Source organism: Eubalaena glacialis, chromosome 6 (assembly GCF_028564815.1).
Source record: "Eubalaena glacialis isolate mEubGla1 chromosome 6, mEubGla1.1.hap2.+ XY, whole genome shotgun sequence".
NCBI lineage: Eukaryota > Metazoa > Chordata > Mammalia > Artiodactyla > Balaenidae > Eubalaena > Eubalaena glacialis.
This window is the reverse complement of record NC_083721.1, coordinates 67526293-67549629: the sequence shown is the minus strand read 5'-3', so window position 1 is coordinate 67549629 and position 23337 is coordinate 67526293. Positions and strand designations below refer to the sequence as shown.

The following is a 23337-nucleotide window of genomic DNA, read 5'->3' as shown; positions in this document are numbered from 1 at the left end:
GCTCACCTCTCACTGCTCTCCCTGTTGGGCCCTGTGTCACAGCCACAGTGGCCTTCCTCCTGGTCCAGGAACATGACAAATTCCACCCTGCTTCAGAACCTTCACACTTTCCTTCTGTCTGAACTGCTCCATTCATCCCTCAGGTCTCAGCTCAAAAGAGTGTTTCCTAACCACTCGATCTAAGTGGTGACCTCTCTCCCAGATTTCTCTGTCAAACATGCTCTATATTCTTGTAAACATTCATCACAATCTGAAATGATCTTGTTATTTGTGTTTACTCACTGTCCTCCCTCTAGAATATGTACTCCTTCAGGACAGAGCCCTTCTTTCTCCTTTACCAATGAATCCACAGCACCTAGAACTGAGCTTAGCATATAGTAGGTGCTCAGTAAGTAATGTGTGAAATTAATCCACTGGCCAAATGTATTGATCAATGCACTCAAATATCTCATCTGCAGTATGAGAAGATGCATAGTATCCTGCCCACCTCAATCATTTCTGTGCCAGATTCTGCAAGTATATTGTGCGCCTGGGAAGGTGGTTGATAGCACGTGTTCATCAACACTTTGCTTAACCTTGGACATGGTAGTAATGCTCGGCTTGCTTAGTCTGAAACCTGGATTCTGATTCTCTCAGCTCCAGGTAAAGTTGGAATTTACACAGACACTAGCTGAATAGTAAACATTTTTATTCTTTCTTTCCATGATCAGCAATTCTGATTTAACTGGGCCTCATTCCCAGAGTAAGCAAATGTCCCAAGTAATGTAAAATAAAGCATTAAATTCTGTTATCCGTGATTCTTTGCCCGAAGGCCTCTGGTCAGTTTGTCTTTTGACCTCACCATTTGCTGAGACCTTTACTTTTGGGGATGCTTTCTGCTTTTGTTCTTTCTTCTGTTTCATTTGAATGGCACCTGTGATGTCCCCAGTATGGGTAAAACAATGTCTCTGGATTTCCACATTAGATCTCAGAGAGGTCTTCTCTCCTGGGGAAAGTTCCACCAGAGGCATAGTGACCAGTGGTGAGTGCAGTCCCAGGGAACAGACCACCCCCTTATCTGCAGTTTTACTCTCTAAGCTCTCCTGCCGTTGACCCACAGACCACGTTCCCGACTTCCGCCGCATCTTACTCCACTTTTCAGTGAAGTCAGTTCAGTGTGTGGCATTTCTCTCGTGTTCAGTCAGTTAAAAATGAAGGCGAACAGAGCTTTAAGAACTTTACCGCCACATAATACTTGGGAATGTTTTTACCACAAATGATAATCTGTGTGTAGTTACTAAGCTAGTGGGTTTGGGGTAGAGTTTCTAATGCAGTCCTTAGGGAAAACAAAATGAACAGAAAAGGAGGTCTTTGTGCATTGTTGGTATAGCTTAAGGGTCTCACAGGATTTTAATCTCTGCAAAAATAGGGAGTTTGCTACAATGGAGCAGGGTACCTGGCACATTCTCACTAGTGGGCCTCCTGTCAGCTAAGGCCTGATTGGCCAGCACGAGTAGGTTTTGCCGCTCCTTCCCCCCAAGCTGTGGCTTCCCAACTGCTCCAAGGAAAGAACGCAAGGCAGGAATATCTCAAGAAGAATAGAATGTGCATGTTTTCATTGACTTTAATCTCAAGGCACTAAAAGTGTGTGTGTGTGTGTGATATTATTGAAAGCTGACGGCAACAGAGCAAGTATATCAGTAGAGCGGAAAAATGAAAAAAAGAGTTTTGAGAAATATCTACCTCATTGTGAAAGTTGTCCATGGACTTCTATGCAAAAAAAAAAAAAAAAAGCGGATTTAAGTAGTTAAGGCTCAAAATATGTAGTTTAATTAGCCCTTTAACACTGTTTCATGAGATAAGCCGTACAGTCCTAAAATAGGAGGTAGCAAACATTTTATCTTCCTTATAGAGGAGACCAGAAGGGTGAAGTGCCTTGTCCACAGGCATTGAAAGCTGAGTCAGAATTACGCTTAAGCGCCCACGATGCCTGTCCATTTTCAAAGGACTAGGTATTCTTTCAGTTTCCTGGTCTCAGACGCAGCCCAGCATGCTGCCTTCCCCATGTGATCAGATAATATCTGTTGACTTCTATAATACACACCACTTCTGAAACATTCCCAGTTAAAGTCTTAATCTTTCTATCTAAACTCTCCTCCTTGATTCAGCTCTCAGTAATGTGTCAGAACTCAGAACTTACTGTTTAGAACTGTGCTGTTCAGTAGGAAAAGCCACTAGCCACAGGTGGCTCTTGAGCACTTGAAATATGGCCAGTCCCATTAAGATGTGCTGTAAGTATAAAATATATGCCGGATTTCAAAGACTTAGTATGAAAAAAAGGGTGTAAAATGTCTCATTAATACTTATTACATGCTGAAATGGTAATCTTTTGGCTATATTGGCTTAATAAAACAAATTATTAAAATAATTTTATCTGTTTCATTTGGCTTTTTAAAATATGGCTACTAGAAAATTTTAACTCATTTATGAGCCTGGTGTTATATTTCTATTGGACAGCACTGCTCTAGACAGTTGTCACCTAACCATATGTTGCATTTAGCCACACATTGTCTTGAGTTAGCTCTTATTAGATTGTGTTGTTCTGTTATTTAGAATTCCATCTTCTCATCTAAACTGTCACCAGCTTAGGGACATGGACTAGGCATTATTGTTCCTTGAGTCCCTAGCATCTAGCATGATGTTTGGTATTTGGTTGCTTGATTATTCCATATTTTGCTGACTTTCTCCAAAATAGGTTTTGTCCAATTCCACTCTGGACAATGATAAGGAAGTGCAGATTAAATTGTGTTTGGAGTGTAGCTTTTTTCAAAAGGATTGATTGTATGTAATTCTTAATTTGTTCCAGAAAGATTAACATTCCTCTAAACTGGACTTTTAAAACCCAGGAAACATGCAGTGGGTGCTGGAATTTCCTGACACTCCTGCCCAGCAGAGAGCAGCAGTGTTAATTGATGATTAAGGGTCGTAAATGCCACCCAAAAATCTTGGGGAAGCTCTACATTAAGCTTAGAGATTTTGAGCCCCATTTTCCAGAACCTGTCGGGGTATAGGTCCAGGTAAATAAGGCACATTGGCCCCATTGGCTGCCAACCTTGAACCAGGGTTGAGAGGAGAGGGCTACGACCAGCCACGATTGCTAAGTAACTGCCAGGAACTCTGACCAGATGGCTGTGATTCCCAGAGTCCCTGAGAAAATACTAGGGGATGCACCCTGGGTGGCCTTACCCTTTAAACATCCTACAATTTTGTAACTGAGGTTGTGGCTGGACCACATGCTCATAATTTCTAGGCTGGCTGTATTATACCTAAAATACAGCCATTTCTGCTGGTTCCCTGGGAGAGTCTGACCTTTCCCTGGGTTTTGTGACCAGAGGATTCCCTGAGCCACTGCTTTTGGGTCTGTTGTTAAGGAATATTTAAGAATGCACCTTTGGAAACCTCCCCTCTTCAGGGGGAGATTTATTAGGTCTCACTGCTGTGGAATGATCCCACTCCATTGACCACATTATTGCCGTAAAGTCATTGAGAACCATCTCCCTTTGGCAACGATGCATGAAATGAATGATTGTCTCTTTAGAGAAGTTGTTAGAAGGATTTGTAATGACAAAGATTTTGAAGTAACAGTGGTCTCATCTGCCCAGGTTCCCCAGCTTTGCAGCAGCAGAACCCCATGAATATCCTCATGTGACAATTGAATCAAGGGAGATTAAAGCTACAAGAGGCAGCTCAGGCCCAAAATAGTACTTTCTTTGGGTTTTTCATCTTTCCTAGGTTATGCCCTAGGAAAACTGAGTCCCAAAATCTATAGCTGGATTTCTAGGGTCTCATAGACACCAGGTAAGAATTCCCACATTATAAAATGAAAATAAGCATTTTCCACTTGGGCAGCCTAATAGTTAAGGTGACCATGTGTCACAGTTTATGCCTGTTGTCCAAGTAATCTATTTGAAAGTTCCCCCTTTTACTCTCAAAAATGTCCCAGTTTGGCTGATAAAATGTATCATTGTCCTACTATGAGCACATGTTCCCCCACTCAAGCTCACATACCCCTACTTGCCCTCAGCATTCATCCAGCATCCCCCTCATAGAGGAGCTAGGCTCCATAGTGATATATAAATTAAGCCTGCAGCTTCCTTCACTGGTCCTCAGACTCAGATCCAGAAAGCTCCTGGGGCCAGAGACTGCCCAGAGAACAGTATCACCTGCACAAACTCTTCTCCAAGGATCAGCTTCCTTTGGATGCCATCTGAATGTAGCCCTTCGTTTGCATTTGGAATTGCTCTGGGTATGTACCCGGGCAGTGGGAAGTGAGGAGGAACTGGGTAGGGAGAGTCCTCAAGAGTCTGGGAGTGGGTAGGCTAGAGAAACAGACCCTGCTTGTGGAGCCTGAGGGTGATGACCACCACCTGCCTCTGGCATTTCGTTGGAAGATTGTATTCCTCAGACTCCAGGTTTTCCCCCTACTTCCCCCAGTGCCCCCCTCCCCCTGCCCCTGTCTGGCAGTTGCCATGACAACACAATGTCTGAGCACTTCTAATTACATCTGTCCATTTCTCCTAGAACCATACAGAGCCACACGTATGGAGACTTCATTTAGTCCAGAGTTTCTTGCTGGGTTTTAACCCCTTCTGCATACCCTGGGCTGGAGAATAATTGCCAGGATGCTGCAAACTTGACAGATGCTTTTCAGCTACACTACCCCAAAAGATTCCCAGGGCTTTGTCTATGTCTTTAAAGAGGAGACTTAGGCTGCTCTGCTATGCTGGGTCTCTGGGTCTCTCTGTTCTATTTTGTTCCCATCAACCCTGCCTTCTTGGCTTTCCCCCCACTCTCTTGCCCTCTCCATCCTGTCAAATGGTCTCAGCTCTTGGTTGGACATCACAATTCCTTTTCCCCAAGCACCAGGGGAAATAAATCACTTGGGCACAGCTAAGTCTTTGCCCTGCCCTGGCAACTCACATTTCAGTGTATTCCAGCCCATTACAAGGTCAGCCTAGTGGATGAGCCAGAGGGGAGTGGCTAGAGATATTCTCAGACTGGAGGAGGGGTAGAACAAGGCAAGAAGCCTCTTTTTCTCATCTAGGAAGACTGACCATCTTGCCTTCCTTCTACCTCATAGCGCAGTGTCGGGTGGGGTTCCTGAGAAGAGGTAACGCAAAACAGCTGCCTTGATAACAAGCCCATTTTCACAGTTTCTCTTGGCCTCTTCTCACGTGCTTCTCTTCATCTCCACTTCTCCCTTTTATAGGCCACCTTGTTGGGCTGCTCTTGGGTGGCCTGTACGCTACACTCTCAAGTCCCACCCAATTTTGCCCTCCCTGAGGGACCTCATATTCCCGCATCACCTCATCTTCCACCCTCCCTCCCTCCACCAAATTCTCATTCCCTCAGCGTATCAGCTAGGTTATACATTAATTGTGAACAGGGACATGACTGAAAGTCATTGCAGTCCCCCATTGTTCTCCTGCCCACTTCATCAAAACACACACACACGCACACCCCAATGTCTTTCTGTGGGTCTAAGACAATCTCTAATTAGTGAAATTCCAAGCTAAATATTTATGGCCTGGTGGAAAAGAGTGGGGTCTTGAGGCTATTTCCCCAGAAAGACTGGTCCTGGAAGGGGGCAGCCCCAGGAGGGAAGCTGGCACAGGGGCTGGCTTTCTGCCCCTGCTGCAAGTCCTTAGGGCAGCGGGGTTCAGTCCCCCTTTCATACTTTCAACAAAGGTTGACTGAGTGTCACAGGGTGCTATGCCAGGACCTGTGACAGAACTCTAAAACATCATCCTTGTCCTTTAGGAACTTATAGTTCAGCTGGGAAGACAAAATCTGCACAATCAATTAAAAATTTTTAAAAGTGATCAAAAGGAGTTCATACAGAGAGGAATGAAAGTTCAGAGAAGGAAGGAGGAATTCATACCAATCAAAAGGAAAAAGTCACTGAGGATGGAGTGGTGTAAATTGAGCTAAGCTTTGAAGGACAGGAAGAATTGGGGCAATCCAGATGATAAATCAGACTTCCCAGATGGTGACATTATTTTTTTAGCTGGTCCTGTGGGACATTCTTTGCCCATCTGAAGGTTAAAGAAGCAGATAACAATACCTCATGGTGTTGACATTTTCAAAGGGTAATGAGCTCTCTTTTCAAACGTAGAACCTTAGGTGCCCCATATCCTTTATTTTAGTCTGCTGTGGCCACCTGCTCTACTCACAGACACCTCCTGAAGTGCCTATAGCCAGAGGACCTGAGAAATGAGGATTCCTGGAGGTGAGAAGGCCAAGTAAACAATGAAGTCACCCAGAAGAGAGGAAGAAGACTGAGCCACGTGCCAAAGACCTGGTTAAATGTGGCCAAGTAGATGACAGTGTTGGCATTGGTGCCAGGTCATGTGAACCACCTTGGAGAGTAGTGGTTTGCCTTTCAGTTTTAGGGAGAGCCATGTGCAAACTGGGATGATGGAAAGGAGCCACAGATGGTTATTCCCCAGATCAGGGAAGGTACCCAAGTTCTCTGCCACTTTGGATTCCTTCCTTAGGAGTTATGTGATATCAGGAGCTACCTAAATTGAGAAGAGCCCAGGCCAAAAGGGCTGGTGAGGAGAACTTGTAGCTCTTAGCCTGTATTCCTATCTCTTCTGCCTTCCACCAAAGCAGGGGAATAAATCCTATATTCCACTCAGAAGTCCAAAGAATGTGAATTCTCTTTTGTTCAGGGCTTGGGAAGCCTGGGGAGGTGGAGGGTTGGCTTGCTCGGGAAGGAGTGCCGGGAATGTGTGGGGATGTTGGTCCAGATGTGGCCAGCACTGCAGGGGACACTTCTAAAACTGGCTCTCAGAACTCTTCCACAGCTGCCCTAGAGCTGTCTCCCCTCTTTAGTTGAGGGAATTGGGACTTAGGTGTGTGGGTTTTTGTTTTTTTTTTAACCTTTAATCAACCATTTTCCTTGAACTACATGTGGAAATAATTAGAGCATGAATGCTGAGTAAATGTAAGCCCTGGCAGTCCCAGACATACTTCAGTGACAGGTTCTTGGCAGGAATGAAGAATTGTGAATCTCATGTGAATTTCCTTTAGCCATTCTCTCCCTTCTTTTCTTCCTTTTTTTTTCTTGCAAGGCAAACACAAATAGAATAAAAATGTTATTAATGGCATTCTAGGGGAGTAGAGGGTTCCAACCAGTTAACTAAGAGTGAAATCAGGCCACTCAGTTGGGGTCCCATTACTGCTCCCCTGATTTCCTCTGCCATGATCCAGGAGGGAATGAAAAAGCATTGCTTAAGAAAATCCTTTGACAATGAAATCCAAATTTAATTCCCCCACCAAAGCCCAGCAAAAACCCTGAAACACCCTCAAGAGGGTCTATACATAACCAATATCTTTAGTTTAGTTTAGGTTAGTTTCCTTGGGAGATTAAAGTTTGATATTCAGGAACATCTGAAATGGTAAATTCCTGTGCTTACTAGGTAAGAGAATTCTAACAGTTTAAGGGACTTTGGCATCATCAACAACACTTGCGTTTTATAGATGGGGAATCTGAGGCCCAGAGAGGTCAAGCACCTTGCCCTAAGTCACACAGTGTGTTAGAAGCAGAGATATGTCCAGTGCCTCTCTCCAGGCTCTTGCACCAATTCTCTACATAGGACCTCACTGCCTCTGCCTGGTCTGACCCCTGGGTTACTGATTCAGGTTTTACCAGAGGTTTAAAAGGTTTTTTTGTGGGGTTTTTTTTGCCTACTCCCCAATGTTTGCCAAAGCATTTCTCATGCAGTGCCATTCATCATCCATTTCTAGGAGCTCTCTAGACTTCCTGGTTTTGCTCCCAGGTTTCTGAATGTGCGTACTCTGCTTTCTTGGCTGGTCTGCCTTCAGAGCCCTCATACAGTTGTGCAGGCTCTTCACCACACAAGGAGGTGAGGGGGGCTGAAATCCAACCTGCACTCTGCTTGCCAAGCCCTGTAACCTGGCCCGGTGTTGCATCTGCCCAAAGGGGACGACATCTTTTCTGATTTGCACAAGGACCCCATGGGCAACCTGCCTTCCTTCCTGCTCCTCTCTGTGCTCATCTTGTCCCTTTCTCTCAGTTGCCCTCAGCCCTCCATTCCCACCCTTTCCTCCTGAGCTCATTTGTTCTCATCATCTACACAGATGATGTCCAGATGTGCACCTCCAATCCTTTATTTTCAACTTAGTGGGATGTTTTACTGTCCCTTTAGACTAATGTCCATAACTGACTAATCATTGCCTGCCCCTCTTTCATTCAGCCTCTTCCCAGGGCTCCACTCTGACAGACACACCAGCAGCCTTCCAGGCCCTCAAAGCCAAAGATCTTGGCAGCTCCCTGGATTTTCTCCTTCCTCTCTTCTGTCTGGTATGTTGCCAGATCCCCTTGTTCTTTAGAGACTGCTCTTGGATTTCTTCCTTTCTCTGAATCCATGTCACTACCTTCCATGAGACTCATCACCCCAGACTCTTTCTAGCTGGTTTCCTTATGCCCCCAATTCCTCCTGACCTATTTCTTCCCATATACCACCACCCAACTGTTCTTGAAACCCTCCTGCTCAGAAACTTACAGATTTTCTGTCCAGATCCTACCATTCTTCAGGACGAGTCCCATCTCGTCCATGAAACCCATCTCCTAAGGTCAGCCCCATTTACTTCAGGACTGCATTGGTCTGTGTGTGTTAGTTTCATCTCCTGGACTAGGTTAGAAACTTCTGTGAAGGCAGAGGCCACATCCTGTACTCTTTTAGAGTATATGCCACAGGACTTGTACCATGCTGGTCACAGGCTGTTATCCTTTTTTTTTTCTTTTAAATAAATTTATTTATTTAATTTATTTATTTTTGGCTGCGTTGGGTCTTCGTTGCTGTGCACAGGCTTTCTCTAGTTGCGGCGAGCAGGGGCTACTCTTCGTTGCGGTGCGCGGGCTTCTCATTGTGGTGGCTTCTCTTATTGCAGAGCACGGGCTCTAGGCATGCAGGCTTCAGTAGTTGTAGCACGCGGGCTCAGTAGTCGTGGCTCACGGGCTCTAGAGCGCAGGCTCAGTAGTTATGGTGCACGGGCTTAGTTGCTCCACGGCATGTGGGATCTTCCCGGACCAGGGCTCGAACCCGTGTCCCCTGCATTGGCAGGCAGAATCTTAACCACTGCGCCACCAGGGAAGCCCCTGTTATCCTTCTTGTTTGTTGTTATAGGCATTATCAAATATGCTTTCTGAGAGGTTTAAACTCCTTGCTTTGGCTTTCACTGAAGAAGACTAGAGGACTATCCATACCCTCTACTTTGTCCTTTAAAATGGACAAGTCTCAGGCAGATGGTTGGAAAACAGAAAATGAATACCATGCTCAAACCTAACAGACTAATTCAGGGTGGAGAGTGGTCTGGCTTAAAAGTTTCCATTCAGGGTTCTGATGAAACTGAAGGGTAAAATTGTAAAACCAGGGAACTTACAAAAAGCACCCTTTAGGAAGACTGCCACGCTATCTTGGGAATTCCCAGGGGTCACTCTGAGGACTAGTGACAGGTAGTGGGGAGCCCAGTAGCCCCTGTCAGAGTGGCATCACTGCATGTGCCTGAGTTGGGGAGAGAGCATGGCACTCCACAGGAAGACACCCAGCTCACTGCTGTGGACCGTGACCTGAAGGCATGAGAGCAGAAATGCCTACCTACCTCAGTCACAGCACAGCTCAGTTACAGCCTCCTTACTGCCAACGGGGATGAATACTCCACCCTCATAGACCCTGGTGAGATTATTTTCAGTCCATGTGAAAGGGCCTAACATATTTCTAACTCTGTGCTTACTAAATGCCGCTATTTGCTTATGCTATGACTGGACAAGACCATTGCAGAAAACTGAACTTACCATTATATAGAAACCAAGCCTCCAGTCTGCCATGCTGTATCTGGGCCACCTCAAAAAAGTCCTAACATATGGAGGGGGAGGCATTCCAGAGATGGCAGATGAGCAGCTGGGAAGGTGAAAAGGCTTCCATATGAAGAAGGCAGTGTAGATCCTTGTGTGACAGGGCCAGCACTTAAGAGAATGTGACAGAATCTGTAAAATAACAAAGACAGTGGTTAAGGTAAACAGCTTTGCCCCATTTGAAATTTGAAAGTAGGCATTTCCAGGCACACCATACATTATCACATAATGAGTAGAAAATGTGCTATCCTGTGAGCTATGATAGAGGCTGAACATAGAAATTAATACAATGAAAAATTAGATAATTCTTGAATGACAGATCCATAATAGAGGTTTTTTGTTTTTTTTTTTAATCTTAAGGCTAATCCTCTTGGGAGTGATACAGCCCTTATTTTGATATCATAAAGCTTAGCCATGCCTTACCCCAAACATCCTGAGTGCATTGTCACTGGCCACTGACACTGACAGCAACCTGAAGAACCCCAAATTACATTTAATGTAAAAAACGTTTACTGAGCATTTTTCTCTGGCAAGACAATATGGTGAGTCTGTGGGAAGCCAAAATGTGCAGGCGTTTAGTCTACTTGAGATACGCTTTGTGTGCATAAAATATTAAATAGGGCTCTGACTAATAGACTAAAGGCCTCAAAGTCTTCTTGTTTATGGTGAGTCAGATTGACTGAGAAGCTAATTAAGATTCAGTTTCGGTCCTTTTACTTGTAAGGCCCACTTCCAAAGCCCTGTGCCCAATTTTGCAGTCATAGTTGTGTATTCTTTTTCTTAAGGGAGGCCCCTCAACTTGTTTAAGCTTCAGGCCACACAAAACCTGGGTCTGGCCCTGGTGCCTAAACCTTAAGATGAGGGATTGGTTGTGAGCACCCACGAGGGAGGGACAAACACAGTGCCTATTGCCAAGCGCATCAGAGCAACCGCTAGAAGTCACTCCTTCCTCCTCTTTCCTGGAATATGTAGGACGCAGCAATACACTCTCCAGAGAAAAAGAATCGGAGAATTGAGCAAGGTCACATGATGCTCCAGCCATATTTCAAGGTCCTGAAGTGGCCTTGCTTTCCTGGCTTTCTCAGGCCTGTGCTACTGGGTTCCATTCCAGAACGGCCGTCCCAGCCTGTGCCCCACCCAGGTCTCCTGCTCTCCCCAGTTCTGTGAATTCCTTTGTCCCCAGCTCTGGTGCTCAGCGTATCTGAGGGGCCCTGGTGTTCCTGTGAAGTTTCCATGACTAATTCTGGCAAAGCAAGGAGAGCCTTTCTCATGTCAGCAAAGCCGCTCTGTCACAGAACAGTGTCAAGGGGAGCCAAAATTCCACCTTGGCATACGTAGGGCTGTTTTTTTCAAAAAGAAAGTTGGGAAGGAGAAAAGGGATGGAGGGGACAGAGCCGACCCAGTTCACGTTAGTGAAATGATGGTATATTAAGCTGACAGTTTTATGGCTTTGCTTATAAGCTTCCTCCCCTGCCAAAGCACACTGTTCTTCCAGAAATTGTTTTACTTCAGAAGACTTCTTTTAAACATTCAAAGCATATTTTATGTTCAGGCTTAGTGCTGGTCAACCCAGAGACTCAGACACCCTGTCACCTCTACTGGTGGTTTTGCAAATGACTGGTTTTCCCATGGCTTGCAAAGGATCTTTTTCAAGTGCAAAAATAATTTCTGTTTTTCTTTTTAGACCTTGGATCCAAGACAATACCTTTTCTAGCTTTGATTTGTAGAGAGGCAAAGTGGTTTAGTGGAAAGAGGGCTGGAATTAAAGTCTGGAGACCTTGGGCCAGGACCCAGGTCTGTACCCATGAGGTCTTGGACCAGTCAATACAGCTGTGAGCCTCCATTTCTTCTTTATCACAGGATGTTACATCTGGAGGGGCCTTAGAAGTAACCCCTGCCTGCCTATCCTAAAAGGTTTTGAAAATAAAAGTAATAGTAAAAATTATAGACTCGTCAAAATTGCTATTCAAACAGCAATTATCACCACGCAGTGGCTCAGAGAGGACGTTTTTCCTTGGTAAAAGTCAGCAATGTTCCCGGTCATCTTTTACCAAGGGGAATTTGAATTGTGCAGATTAACATGAGACCAAACCCCCAGAGCATGGCTTGCAACACATAATGAAAACAACATAAAAGCAAGTCAGGGAGAAGATGTAGAAGGATAAAGCTAGAAACTTGATGTTTCTCCATAGGGAGCAAGTATTTTGTTGATATTTCTCAGTATATCATGGTGGCCTCACTTCCAGAATACACTCCCTCTCTCCACTCAGTCACACTCTCACAGGTATATTCAGACTACCGGTTCATATACCTGCGACCTCATACTCCCAGAGAATATTCAGATGCCAATGTCGTTATCTCTACGTAGATGAAATTCTCATACAGCTTTGGGACCTAATTCCTAAAATTGTTATGGTAGTAAAGCAAACAATTTTCTTTCCATTGTGAGAACTGCACTGCGCCTGTGACCTCGCCCTGTGCCAGCCCTTGTAGCTGTACCCTCTCCCTGCAGCTCATTTGACTGTTCTCCATAAGGGATTATCAAGACTGGGGTCAGGCTGACCTGTGTTCCAGTTCTGACTCAGCTCTCGCTAGTTATGTGGACTCTGCACATCACAGAGCTTTTCTGAATCTTATAATTCCTCCCTATCTGTTACATGGAACTAAAAATATGGAAACCTACACAGACGTTGTGAGGACAAAGAGATCTGTGAAGAGCCTCACTCAGTTGTAGGTGCTCCGATTAATACTAGCCCTAGGCCCTGGTCACCCCCCCCACAAGATTGCGGCCTTACACCTGGCAGGTTTTTGTCTCCAGCCTCTCTCCAGGCTGCCTTGCACTTTGAGTCGGTATCTCCAAGCTGGAAGGGACCAGATGCAATATTCGAAAGCACCACCTTCATCATGTCACCTGCCCCGTCCCAAACTTCCCAGGGTCTTCACTGTGCATCATATCCATGGAGAGCCCCTTGGATCACCTGGCCTGACCCGCCCCCTGCCACCTGCGAGCCCCACCTCATCTCTCTCTTCCTCCACTCACACACCAGGCAGCCATTGTCCTGTGCCTTGAGCATGTTCCTGCCATGTTTATCCCATCTCAAGATGTTCTCCCCCACTCAGAATCAGTCACTCAGCAGATGGGTAAGACCACCTACCACTCTGAGGAACTTTTCAGGAGCCTCAGGGATGCTCCTGACATCCCTGCTCCCAGAGAACATAGGGCTTGGAGAAGGGCTTTCAATGACACAAAGAAAATTTTCTTCCTTACTGATTTCTACATGATAGCACGCCTGTGAATGGGCAGAATAGGGGGCTGGGGTGCCGTGAGGGCTTCAGGTTAGATGTTTTTTCCCAAGTCAGCAAATCCCCAGTTCTTGGTGTCCTGATGCCCGCAGGGCCCCCGCCCATTCTCCCACCCCACTTTGTCACATCTCGACTGGGAGGAGCTGCTGAAGCCAAAGCTGCGCTTCTGCATTGCGGCTCCAAGCTCCGTAAGACAAAGAGAGAGATTGCCCCCTATTGACAGATGTGCCACCTGCAAAGAAGAATGCTGTTTAGCTAGCATTTCTCTGTGGTCTTCAAACACGATAACAGGGTTGTTAGGCCCTTGGTTTTTTCCATTCGGTCAGTGCTGCTCTCAGTGTTATCATTCAGTGTAAGGAAGGATGGTTGGGGACTTGACAGCCCAAGGTGATGACAGCATCTCGGTGGGAAAATTGTATGAAAATCAGTTGCCCACTGTAATAACGGCCGCTTCCTGTTGTGTGGCAGGCACTCTGCCGCATGCAGTACCTCTCATATAACCCTCCCACAGTCCTCATAGGGATTAGTGTTCCCATTTTACACACTAGAAACTGAGGTTTAAAGAGAGTACCTTGCCCACAACCATGGCAAGTAAGGAGCAGAGGTGGGAGGTAGACATCAAATCTAACTCTGTCATACCCTTAAGCACTTTCTCCTGACATTTGCTAATTATGCAAATCAAATCCCCATCATAATTTCCTGAATCTTCAATCTTATAGATATGAAAATAAATCAAGTATAAAAGAATAGTTTTCCCTTTGGTTGGGTAGAATCCTAGCTCTGCCACTTTCTACTTATGTAACCTCTTAAGGCTCAGTTCCCTCATCTATAAAATGGGGATAGTTATGATGTCTGATTTATGGTGTTGTCGTAGAGCTTAAATAAGATCCTGTAAAATGAAAATCACTTAGCAGGGCGCCAGGCATTTATAAATAGGAGCTTAGTCATCTATTGTCTGAAGATCTGGGTTGGAATCCTAGCTCCTCATTTTTAGCTGTGGGACCTTGGGCAAGTTACTCGACCTTCCCATTTTCAGTTGCCTCATCTATAAAATGTGGTTAATAATACGCATGTTTTTGCAGGGCTGTCCACAGTAAGATGAAACTGTATGTATGAAAACACTTTGTAAATTTTAATAGTACTATTCAAATATTAGTCATTATATTTTATGTAAAGGGTATCTGTTTCTTTAAATGGATTTTTGAGAATTATTTCTGAAAAATGACTTGGGTTGAGTTCGACCTATCAGTAAAAGCTTTTATTTTTAATACTCACTAAAAGCATAAGATGAAAAGAGGCTCTGTAAATGCCACAGGTTATTCTGCAGGAAACTCTATAATCATTAAAATGAATAATACTTAACAAGCAGCTTGCTTTACAGTTTATGATGCAGTTCCAAATATATTATCTCATTTCATCTTCACAAGGTAGGGCAGGTATTTACCCCTATTTTACAGATGAAGAAAGCAAGGCTCAGAGAATTGAAGTGACTAATTATGGACATACAGCTAGTAAGTGGTAAAGGCTTGTGGGACTGTCTGCTGGTGTGTCTTTGAGCGTAGGCATATGTCTGAGCATGCTTTTTTATGCAGTAGTGTGTCTTTAACTCACGTGACACACTCGCTGGGGGTATATATTTGTCTGTAGCCCTCAGCATGTTGTTTCATGAAGGGGGAGAGGAGAAGGTAGTATTATCTGAGATTTTTTTTTACACTGGTCAGCAATAGCCTTTTCCTCTTCATTTTTAGAGCTGCTTGCCATTCCCAGGGAGTTTCCAAGAGGGCCCTGCCTGGAGAATATACTTGATTTTATCTCCACTCCTGGTTTAGGAAACAACAGCTCTCCAGTACCCCCAGCCTGCTGGGAATTACTTCCTCTTTCTTTGCTCCCTGCCAGCTTTATTGAATTCGCCTTAGCAACATCCAAAAGAGAATGGGTTTAGCAACAGCCTGTGAACCAATGAAATGTGAGCATGGCAAGGGTTTCTAGACCAATGAGAGCCCTGCATGACCGGCAAGCTGGCTCAGAGAGAAAATAACCTAGAGTTTGCAAAGCAGCCTCCGGGTGGCAGCAGACCAACTTGTATTGGACATACCCTCTCAGCTTTCAACATCCACTTTGTTTATTGCTTTCTTTGACCTTTTCTTGGATGTAAAACATTTACCGAGTATAAGAATTTTACAGTTACAAGCTTTGTGGGTGTGAGTTCTCTGCATGACACGGCAGACATGGCCTGAAGGATGGAATCTTAGGTTCCATCCCCCATCTTTACTATAGGCAGTCCCACGACCCCATCCCAGCCTCTGCCATCTTTGCTGGTTCTTCCACGGCCAATGCTACCCCAGTGGGCTGGAGCCTGGAGGCACTGGTGACTGCCTGACCATCCAGTCAAGAAAAGGGCTCAAGAAATCACATTCTCCTTCGTTCAACCTCCACTACTGCTGACCTGAGTGGCAGATGAGGTGGGGCTAGCTTTCTGCCACCAATTAATAGGAGGGAAGGACTGTGTCACTGACAGATTAGTGCCTGTGAACACCCACATTCTCAGTGGCACAGACTGGGACCATTCCCTGCCTTGTCAGTTTTGCTACCTACGTCTGAACACGAATGTCTGACCACAAGTGGTTTGAGAACAGTTCTGTCTGTCAAGTGATTCTTCGGCCCTCTTGGTCTTGAAGCCAGAGGCAGATATGGACAGGGGCTGCATAAGACCACGTCGAATAATAGCAGATCCATGTTTCCAATGGTTTAGCCATCCTTCTTTTGCCTTTTGAGATGGCAGTGCCTTGAACACTGCTCAGTGAGATTTTGGTCCTTCAGATATCTGTATTTCTCTCAAGCATTTCCGCTTCTGCCTGGCTTGCTCTTCTCATCCTTTAGGAGTCAGTTAAGGCATCCTATCTTCAGAAAGTCTTGTTTGAGTCTCACCTTCCTGTTGTTAACACTTCCTCATTGCTTTCTAGAGGTCTCTTTATTCTGTTTCCTTGGATAGCCATGGAGCTTCTTGAGGATGGAGACTGTGCCTTTTTATCTCCAGTCCTTAGCCTAGTATTGGCATTTCATGGGTGCTCAATAAACGTTTTAGAAGAAAGGAAGCATGCAAGAAAGAAGCTCTTGCTCTTTGAGAAACAATCTTAGAGATTCCTAGGTAGCTGGGCCTGAGAAGGAGCAGTGCCAGCAAGACTGATGCTGGCTGTTGGGCAGAACTTCTGGCTGTTCAGGACCCTTCAGCACCATGAGCCTCAACTCTAGGCCACGGACCGAGCCTGAGAGATAATCACCACCATTGGCTCATCCGGAGATGGGCTCATCTCACTGACAGGGTTTCCTTGATGATTTTGTGTTTTAGGAGGAACCAAGGAGCAAATCCAAGATCTGTGCCAATGTGTTTTGTGGAGCCGGCCGGGAATGTGCAGTCACAGAGAAGGGAGAGCCCACCTGCCTCTGCATCGAGGTAAGTCCTGAGGGTGGGAGCCAGAGGACGGTGGCCAAGGCCAGGGTGGTTACCTCGCTGGAGCTACCAGTCTGCAGAGCAGTGCCAACGATTTCATCATCTTTATAAAAGCACACCTTGTCTATCTGAGAGAAGTGAAATTTTTATCTCAGAAGTTAAAAATCAGATGTGAAGGTAGGGATATTTTTCCTTTTAAAAAATGTTTAGCTTTATAAGAGTTTTAAATTACAAAATTAACAATTGCTTTTTATAAGTCAAGTAGTACAGACATTTATGCAAACATAAAATTAATAATCTTCCCCATAACCCTCAAATCCCATTAGTCTGAAATAACCAGTGTAAACAGTTTGGTGTATATTTGTTCCACAGGGGTTTTTTTTCTATGCAACTGTAAACATATAGGGTTTCCCCCTATTTTATACAAAAATGGGATCATAATATAGACAGATCTAGATATATGCAACTTGTATCTTATACTCATTAATATATAACAGCAACCCTCTAGGTCAGTATGTATAGTTCTAATTCATTTTTTAATAACTCAATATTTAGTGATATACAGGAACCAGATTTATGTAATCATTTTCCTATAGATGGACATTTAGGTTGTTTCATGGGTTGTTTACCACTACAAACAATGACATCTTTCTACAAATATTCTTTCATGCTGCTGGCTTTATCTCTGTAGGATTGAGTCCCACTGGGGCATGCTAGGTCAAAGGATATGCATATTTTAAAATACTAGATGGAATGCAGATTTCTCAAGTTTGGTTTTGTTTTTAATGAAGTTTAAAAAACAAAGTGACCTTTTAAGAAATACTTCTTTTGTAGGCAGGATTCTCACTCTTGGCAAACATAAATAGCCTGGATGTGTGCCCTTTTTTCCCCCTTTCTGTCAAATGAACCCAAGACTGGAAATTCATCTGTAATTCTACAAGTAAATACACCCACCTTAGTCCCCTGTTGAAGGATCTTGACCCATTGTCCCAGAAAGGAAGTCCCTCAACTTAGAAACTTGCAAACCAAATCTTCTGGGGACTGTGAAAGGTCCTCACTAGTGGTGTTCCTGGCCACTACGTGGCCATTTAGGGTCCAGAAACCTGGTGTCTAGCCTCAGCTCGACCACATATCATTGTGTGATTTTAAACAAATTAGTTGCCACTGGATGCCATAAAGACAGACCATGTTTGGCTTTGCTCAGGGCCAGCACATGGTAAGAACCCAGTGATAAGTATTGGTTAAAAAAAGTTGTCTTTCTGGGCTTTGGTTTTCTGGTCTATAAGTTGGAAAGGTTGGGCTACTTTCCAGTTCCAGGGTTCTGTGTTCTTTTACCACAGCTACTCTTTTTTGCTTTAGTGCCTTTATTAGGTCTGAGCAGAACTTGCTTCCCCCTTACCCCTTTCAAAAACCATGGAAGTCTCGGGCTTCCCTGGTGGCGCAGTGGTTAAGAATCCTCCTGCCAATGCAGGGGACACGTGTTCGAGCCCTGGTCCGGGAAGATCCCACATGCCGCGGAGCAACTAAGCTCATGTACGACAGATACTGAGCCTGCACTCTAGAGCCCACGAATCACAACTGCTGAGCCCACGTGCCACAACTACTGAAGCCCGCCCACCTAGAGCCCGTGCTCCACAACAAGAGAAGCCACCTCAATGAGAAGCCCGTGCACCGCAATGAAGAGTAGCCCCTGCTCACTGCAACTAGAGAAAGCCCGCGCGCAGCCAAAAATAATAAATAAATAAATAAAATAAATTTAAAAGAAACCAAAAAAAATCATGGAAGTCTAAAGAAATTGAGCTTGCTTGTCACAATGGCACTTTATATAGTATAGCCAAAGTAGAATCAGGTTGCCAAGTGAACCTTAGTTCATTTACTAACTAGTACTTCACAAAGACCCAGGCACCCCCTGCCCCTGCCTCACAGCAACTGTTGTGAGATTAGGAGAAAAACAAAATATTAAATAAAGCAAGAGAGCAAAGATTCTTGTAGCTAGACCCTGAAATAAGTGAAGAATTGGGGTGATGGGGGTAGGGAGCTGTATGTGCCTGCCTTTCAGTCTCTCCACATTCCCAGCTCTGGCTGTTTTGTGTCGTAGAATGTTGGAATTTTAAGGGATCTTAGATCATCCAGAGACATTGATTGACTTTCTACAAAGTGATAAAGTGATAGATAATCCAGATTCCTGACTTCGAATAAAATGCCCTTCCTGCTAATTTGATAGGGTTGGAGTAGGGGGGATTTATTTCTTTTCATTGAGTAGAAGAGATGACCCTGGGCCAGGATCAGCACAGAGCACCACGAGGGGCTGCAAGGTGATGTGGTCCCTCCAACAATGAGTGGGGTAGGGTCACTGATGCCAGAGCTGAGGCTCCCTGTTGCCCTGGCAGGATAGAAGGCATCTCTGCTGGTGGGGACTCCCGTCACAAGATGGCTCTGTGTGCGTGTGCGTGCGTGTACGTGTGCGTGTGCGTGTGTGTGTGTGTGCACGTGCACACACAAACTCAGCCCTAACTGCACCAACGTCCTCCGCGGTCTGTTTCAGCAATGCAAACCTCACAAGAGGCCTGTGTGTGGCAGCAACAGCAAGACCTACCTCAACCACTGCGAGCTGCATAGAGATGCCTGCCTCACTGGATCCAAAATCCAGGTCGATTACGATGGACACTGCAAAGGTAAAGAGTGCTGTCATCACATCACAGCTCCAGCTGGGGAGCCAGGGAACGGAGCAGTGTGGCCTGGCTTCCTGGAGTCCTTTCCACCCTGAGCATAGTGCCCAAAGCTGTGGAGACCACCCAGTTGCTTGGAGAGGAATCTCCTTGGTGCTCATGAGCCTGCTGGGTTTGCCCTGGGTGGCCCAGGCCTCTACCCTGTGCTTCCTGCATCAGATTCCCAACGTGGCTTCCAGCGCTGTGTGGAGATGGATAGTGGATAGGGAACCACATCAACAGTCAATAATATGGTAGTATTTAACTGAATTCTGTACCTTTTTAGAAAGCAGATAAATTTCACATATCCTATGCTTTTTAAATTTGGGCACCTCTCAGCCCTGATAATATTATATTTCCTCTAATTCACACTCAAACCATTGCTATTATGGTAAGAGGGAAGGGGTCCCAAGCTTGTTGCTAATTAGACACCAGCCGCCTGGCCAGCCTTGAACTTCCTTGGAGAAATAAGAAGCTGTTTCCCACATGTTGGTCTCCATTTCTTTGTCCATAATGATTCTGTATGAATTCTCAAATTCCCAGCGGCACCGCCGCCCCGCAAGCTAACAGTAGGAGGTGTGAGATCAGGAGGGTAACTCAGTGGCCTCAAAATGTCAAACAAAGAAGGGAAGCAAAGATCCCCAAACGTGGGACCTGGAAGGAGAGGATACAAGGACTCAAGACGAAGTGGTGGAAAGATATAAGTGGCCCCCTTAATGTGGGCAGTTTTAATCCTAGCAATACACAGAAATTTCTTTTTTCTTCACTTTGCATTATGCATTTTCTCCTTTTGTCTTTCAGAGAAGAAATCTGTAAGTCCATCTGCCAGCCCAGGTGAGTGCCTGTTTTTTTCTACAGTGTGCACCTTAGGGAGGAAATTCCATGTTCCACAATCCCTGCCAAAGCTCACAAGATCTTCAGTGTGTCAGAACTTGTGACCCAGAACTGGTCGCTCCTCAACATAGCTCACAAAAGCTGCAAAACTGCATTTTTTTGTGCTTGTCACGGGAAGCGGCTGGTTGGGTCAGAATGTTGGCTGTGTTTTCCATTTTTGCTGAGTAATGATTGAACTGCAAGGATGGGAAAGCCACCAAGTCCCTCCGTCAGTGCTCTGTGAGACCTGCGGGTGTCACAGGACAAGGAGAATCAGACAGGACAACTCTTTTTGAAAGAGGTGATTGGAAATGACAGTGAGACTCTTTCCATGGTTTTCTATGAATACAAATTTAAAATTTCCTCATGATTTATAGTTACCAGACTCCTTTAGCATACACTTTTCCTTAGATCCTCACAATAACCTTGTGAAGTAGCTTTTACTATAATTACCTTATAGATGAGGAAATCTAGGCTCAGAGAAGTTAAGTGAGTTTCCCTGAGTCACACAGCTAGGAAGTGGCAGAGTGGGGGAAAGTGCCCATAGTTTCATTTCCCTGGCTCAGTGCCCTTTTCACATCCCAACATGTGTTGCCTCCAGGAATTCCCTTTTGCCAAGGCTTTCCCTTCTCTGCTTCCCCATCCACTGGACTCTCAGCCCCACCTGTCGTTGCCATGTGGCTTACAATGAACAGCTGTCCAGAGCAGGGCTTCAACATGCCCTTCCTTGGCCTCATTTTCTGTTGTTCATAATAAAGGATAAAATTTTAAGTGGGATAAGCTTTTAAGTGGGAGAGAGGAAAAGCTATATAGAAAGAATCAGAAATCCAGTGCATAAAGAATTGTAATGTTCTCACTTATTCGTTTATTATTTCAGCTCATCTTTGAGCCAAGAGAGCTGTTCTATTGATTGATTGATGTTTTTCCCCCTCAGCTTCCTAAAGTTAATGAAAATGTCCTTTATTTTTCTTTCTTTTTTCTCACCTTAGCAACATAATCTCTGTTTCAGCATTCTCGAACTTTATATTTTTAGACATGAGCTTGAATCCTGGGTTAGATACTTTCTAGTGTGTACCCTGGGCTGACTCCTCTGTAAATGTGTGTGATAATCCTGTTTCCCTGGATTGCTGTGAGAATTCAGTGAGATGACACATGCAGACTCCTGGGCACTGAGTCCCCACGTACGGGGTGCTGGGTGACATTGGGGTCCTCACTGCTCGGCTGGCCTCCCTCCCCTTTCCTGCAGTCGTTTGCTATCAGTCCAACCGCGATGAACTCCGGCGTCGCATCATTCAGTGGCTGGAAGCGGAGATCATCCCAGACGGCTGGTTCTCTAAAGGCAGCAACTACAGTGAAATCCTAGACAAGTACTTTAAGGTAATCCAGAGTTGGAGTCAAAGACCATTCAGCCCGGAGAAAGGGAGACTTCCTCTCCCATTACCTGATCACATCTTCCCAGACCACAAGGAAATATAAACCTGCATAGAGTCCATGAGTTTCTTCATAGATCATTCCATGAAGCTGTGACAGACAGTGGGACTCCAGGAGTCCAGCCTTTGGGATCTAACACACATGGGCTGCTCCCTTTGGGCAATTAAAGCCACAAAGGTCTTGGAGAGCCTGTCCATGAAAAATATGGCCAGGCTGTATCCCCATCCTCCATATGACACCTTGTAGAGCTGCCTGCCAATACCCAGACCCAGACTTCAGCCTCTTTCCCGCCCAGTTTGGCTTTTCTCTAAGTCTTTAACTTGGCCATCCATGGCCTGCAGAGTTTCTTTTCATCTGAGGAGAGTCAATGGACTGGTATTTCATGGGTCCAGAATTCTTCCTGAACCTAGATATTGCTGTTCCCATTGTGTTTAGTTGAAGAGACAGATCGTTCCAGTTGGAGGGAGGAGAGATGCTGCTTTCAAAGAGGAAAACGGGGGAGGAAATAGTATTTAGCAATGAGTAGGGCTGCCATGATGTGGAGATCTTTCGGAGAGCTTGAGACAGTTGTTGGAGGAAGCAGTTAAGGGCGCTCTTCCTGCTGACTGATAAGGACATAGTCGCACACATAGGTACATCACACTCAGATAAACATACCACACACAGAAACACAGACATACACACACCACATACAGAGATGTGCATGCCACACAGAGACACATCCTACACACACGTTCAGGTGCCCGCAAAAGCCCCCCTCACTTACAGACACACACATCTCTGGGTAGATGCCCTTGGAGGCTCATCCCCAGACGGATGCCCTCACATGCCCCCAGGGTGTGTCACAGGCCTAGCCAGCCTGGACTCAGGGGCAACGCACACACACAAGGGACTTCTTGGCACCTCTGTGGCCACTGAATGTGGTCAACACCTGCCTAGTCTGTGGCTTCCTCTTTCTAACTGGCATCATGGACCCCACAGATGGAAACATACCAGGTTGGGTTGAAATAGGATATTGGTCATTTAGGACTTCATTTGCGTTACCGTCTTTAGGTAGAAGTTTCTCTCTGTGACAGAAAGTAAATCTCTCTGGATTCCAAGTGTTTGAGAAGAGAAAGCACAGCCCTCACTCTGTCTTCTCTCTCAACCACTCCCACAGTAGGGAGCCCTGGGGGCAGGGGTGTTTCCTTGTCTACAGAAAGGGGCCAGGAGAGTTGGACAGGAGCAGAAGGTAACTTAAAATGATTTTTCGAAAGCCAAGTGAGCAGCACCTGCTCGGTCAGTCGTGAGCAGTGACTTTGCCATGGTCATGACAGCCCAGGAGCCATGGGGCCCAGGACGCTCTTTCCAGGAGACCTCCTGGGACCTTGTAACTGTTCGTGGTGGCCCCTTGATGGCACCCTGCCTTGGGCATCGCTGGCAGCTGCTGTTAATTTGATTCTCAAGGACCAGGGCCACACACCCCCTCCACACATCGCCACCTCCTCTGGCAATAACTCTCTCTAATAGGCTCCCATCTAAACACTGCAAGGCCCCTTGAGAAAGTAGCTTTTCTCTAGGGCATTCTCATGCTAACCAAGAAAGCTTACTCCTGACTGACAAACAAATGCTCGCTCTTCCCTGTCTTCCGAGAAAACAGGGTTTTCACT

At 45.4% G+C, this 23337-nt stretch overlaps 1 protein-coding gene across 1 annotated transcript in view; it reads left to right on the top strand.

Moving 5' to 3' along the window:
* Positions 1–23337, top strand: part of FSTL1 (follistatin like 1) — a 50288-nt gene that overhangs the window by 16394 nt on the left and 10557 nt on the right. The window contains exons 3-6 of the mRNA XM_061194208.1: positions 16575–16679; positions 19222–19351; positions 20186–20218; positions 21504–21634. Coding sequence (XP_061050191.1) covers positions 16575–16679; positions 19222–19351; positions 20186–20218; positions 21504–21634 — 399 coding nt within the window. The remainder of the gene's footprint in view (positions 1–16574; positions 16680–19221; positions 19352–20185; positions 20219–21503; positions 21635–23337) is intronic.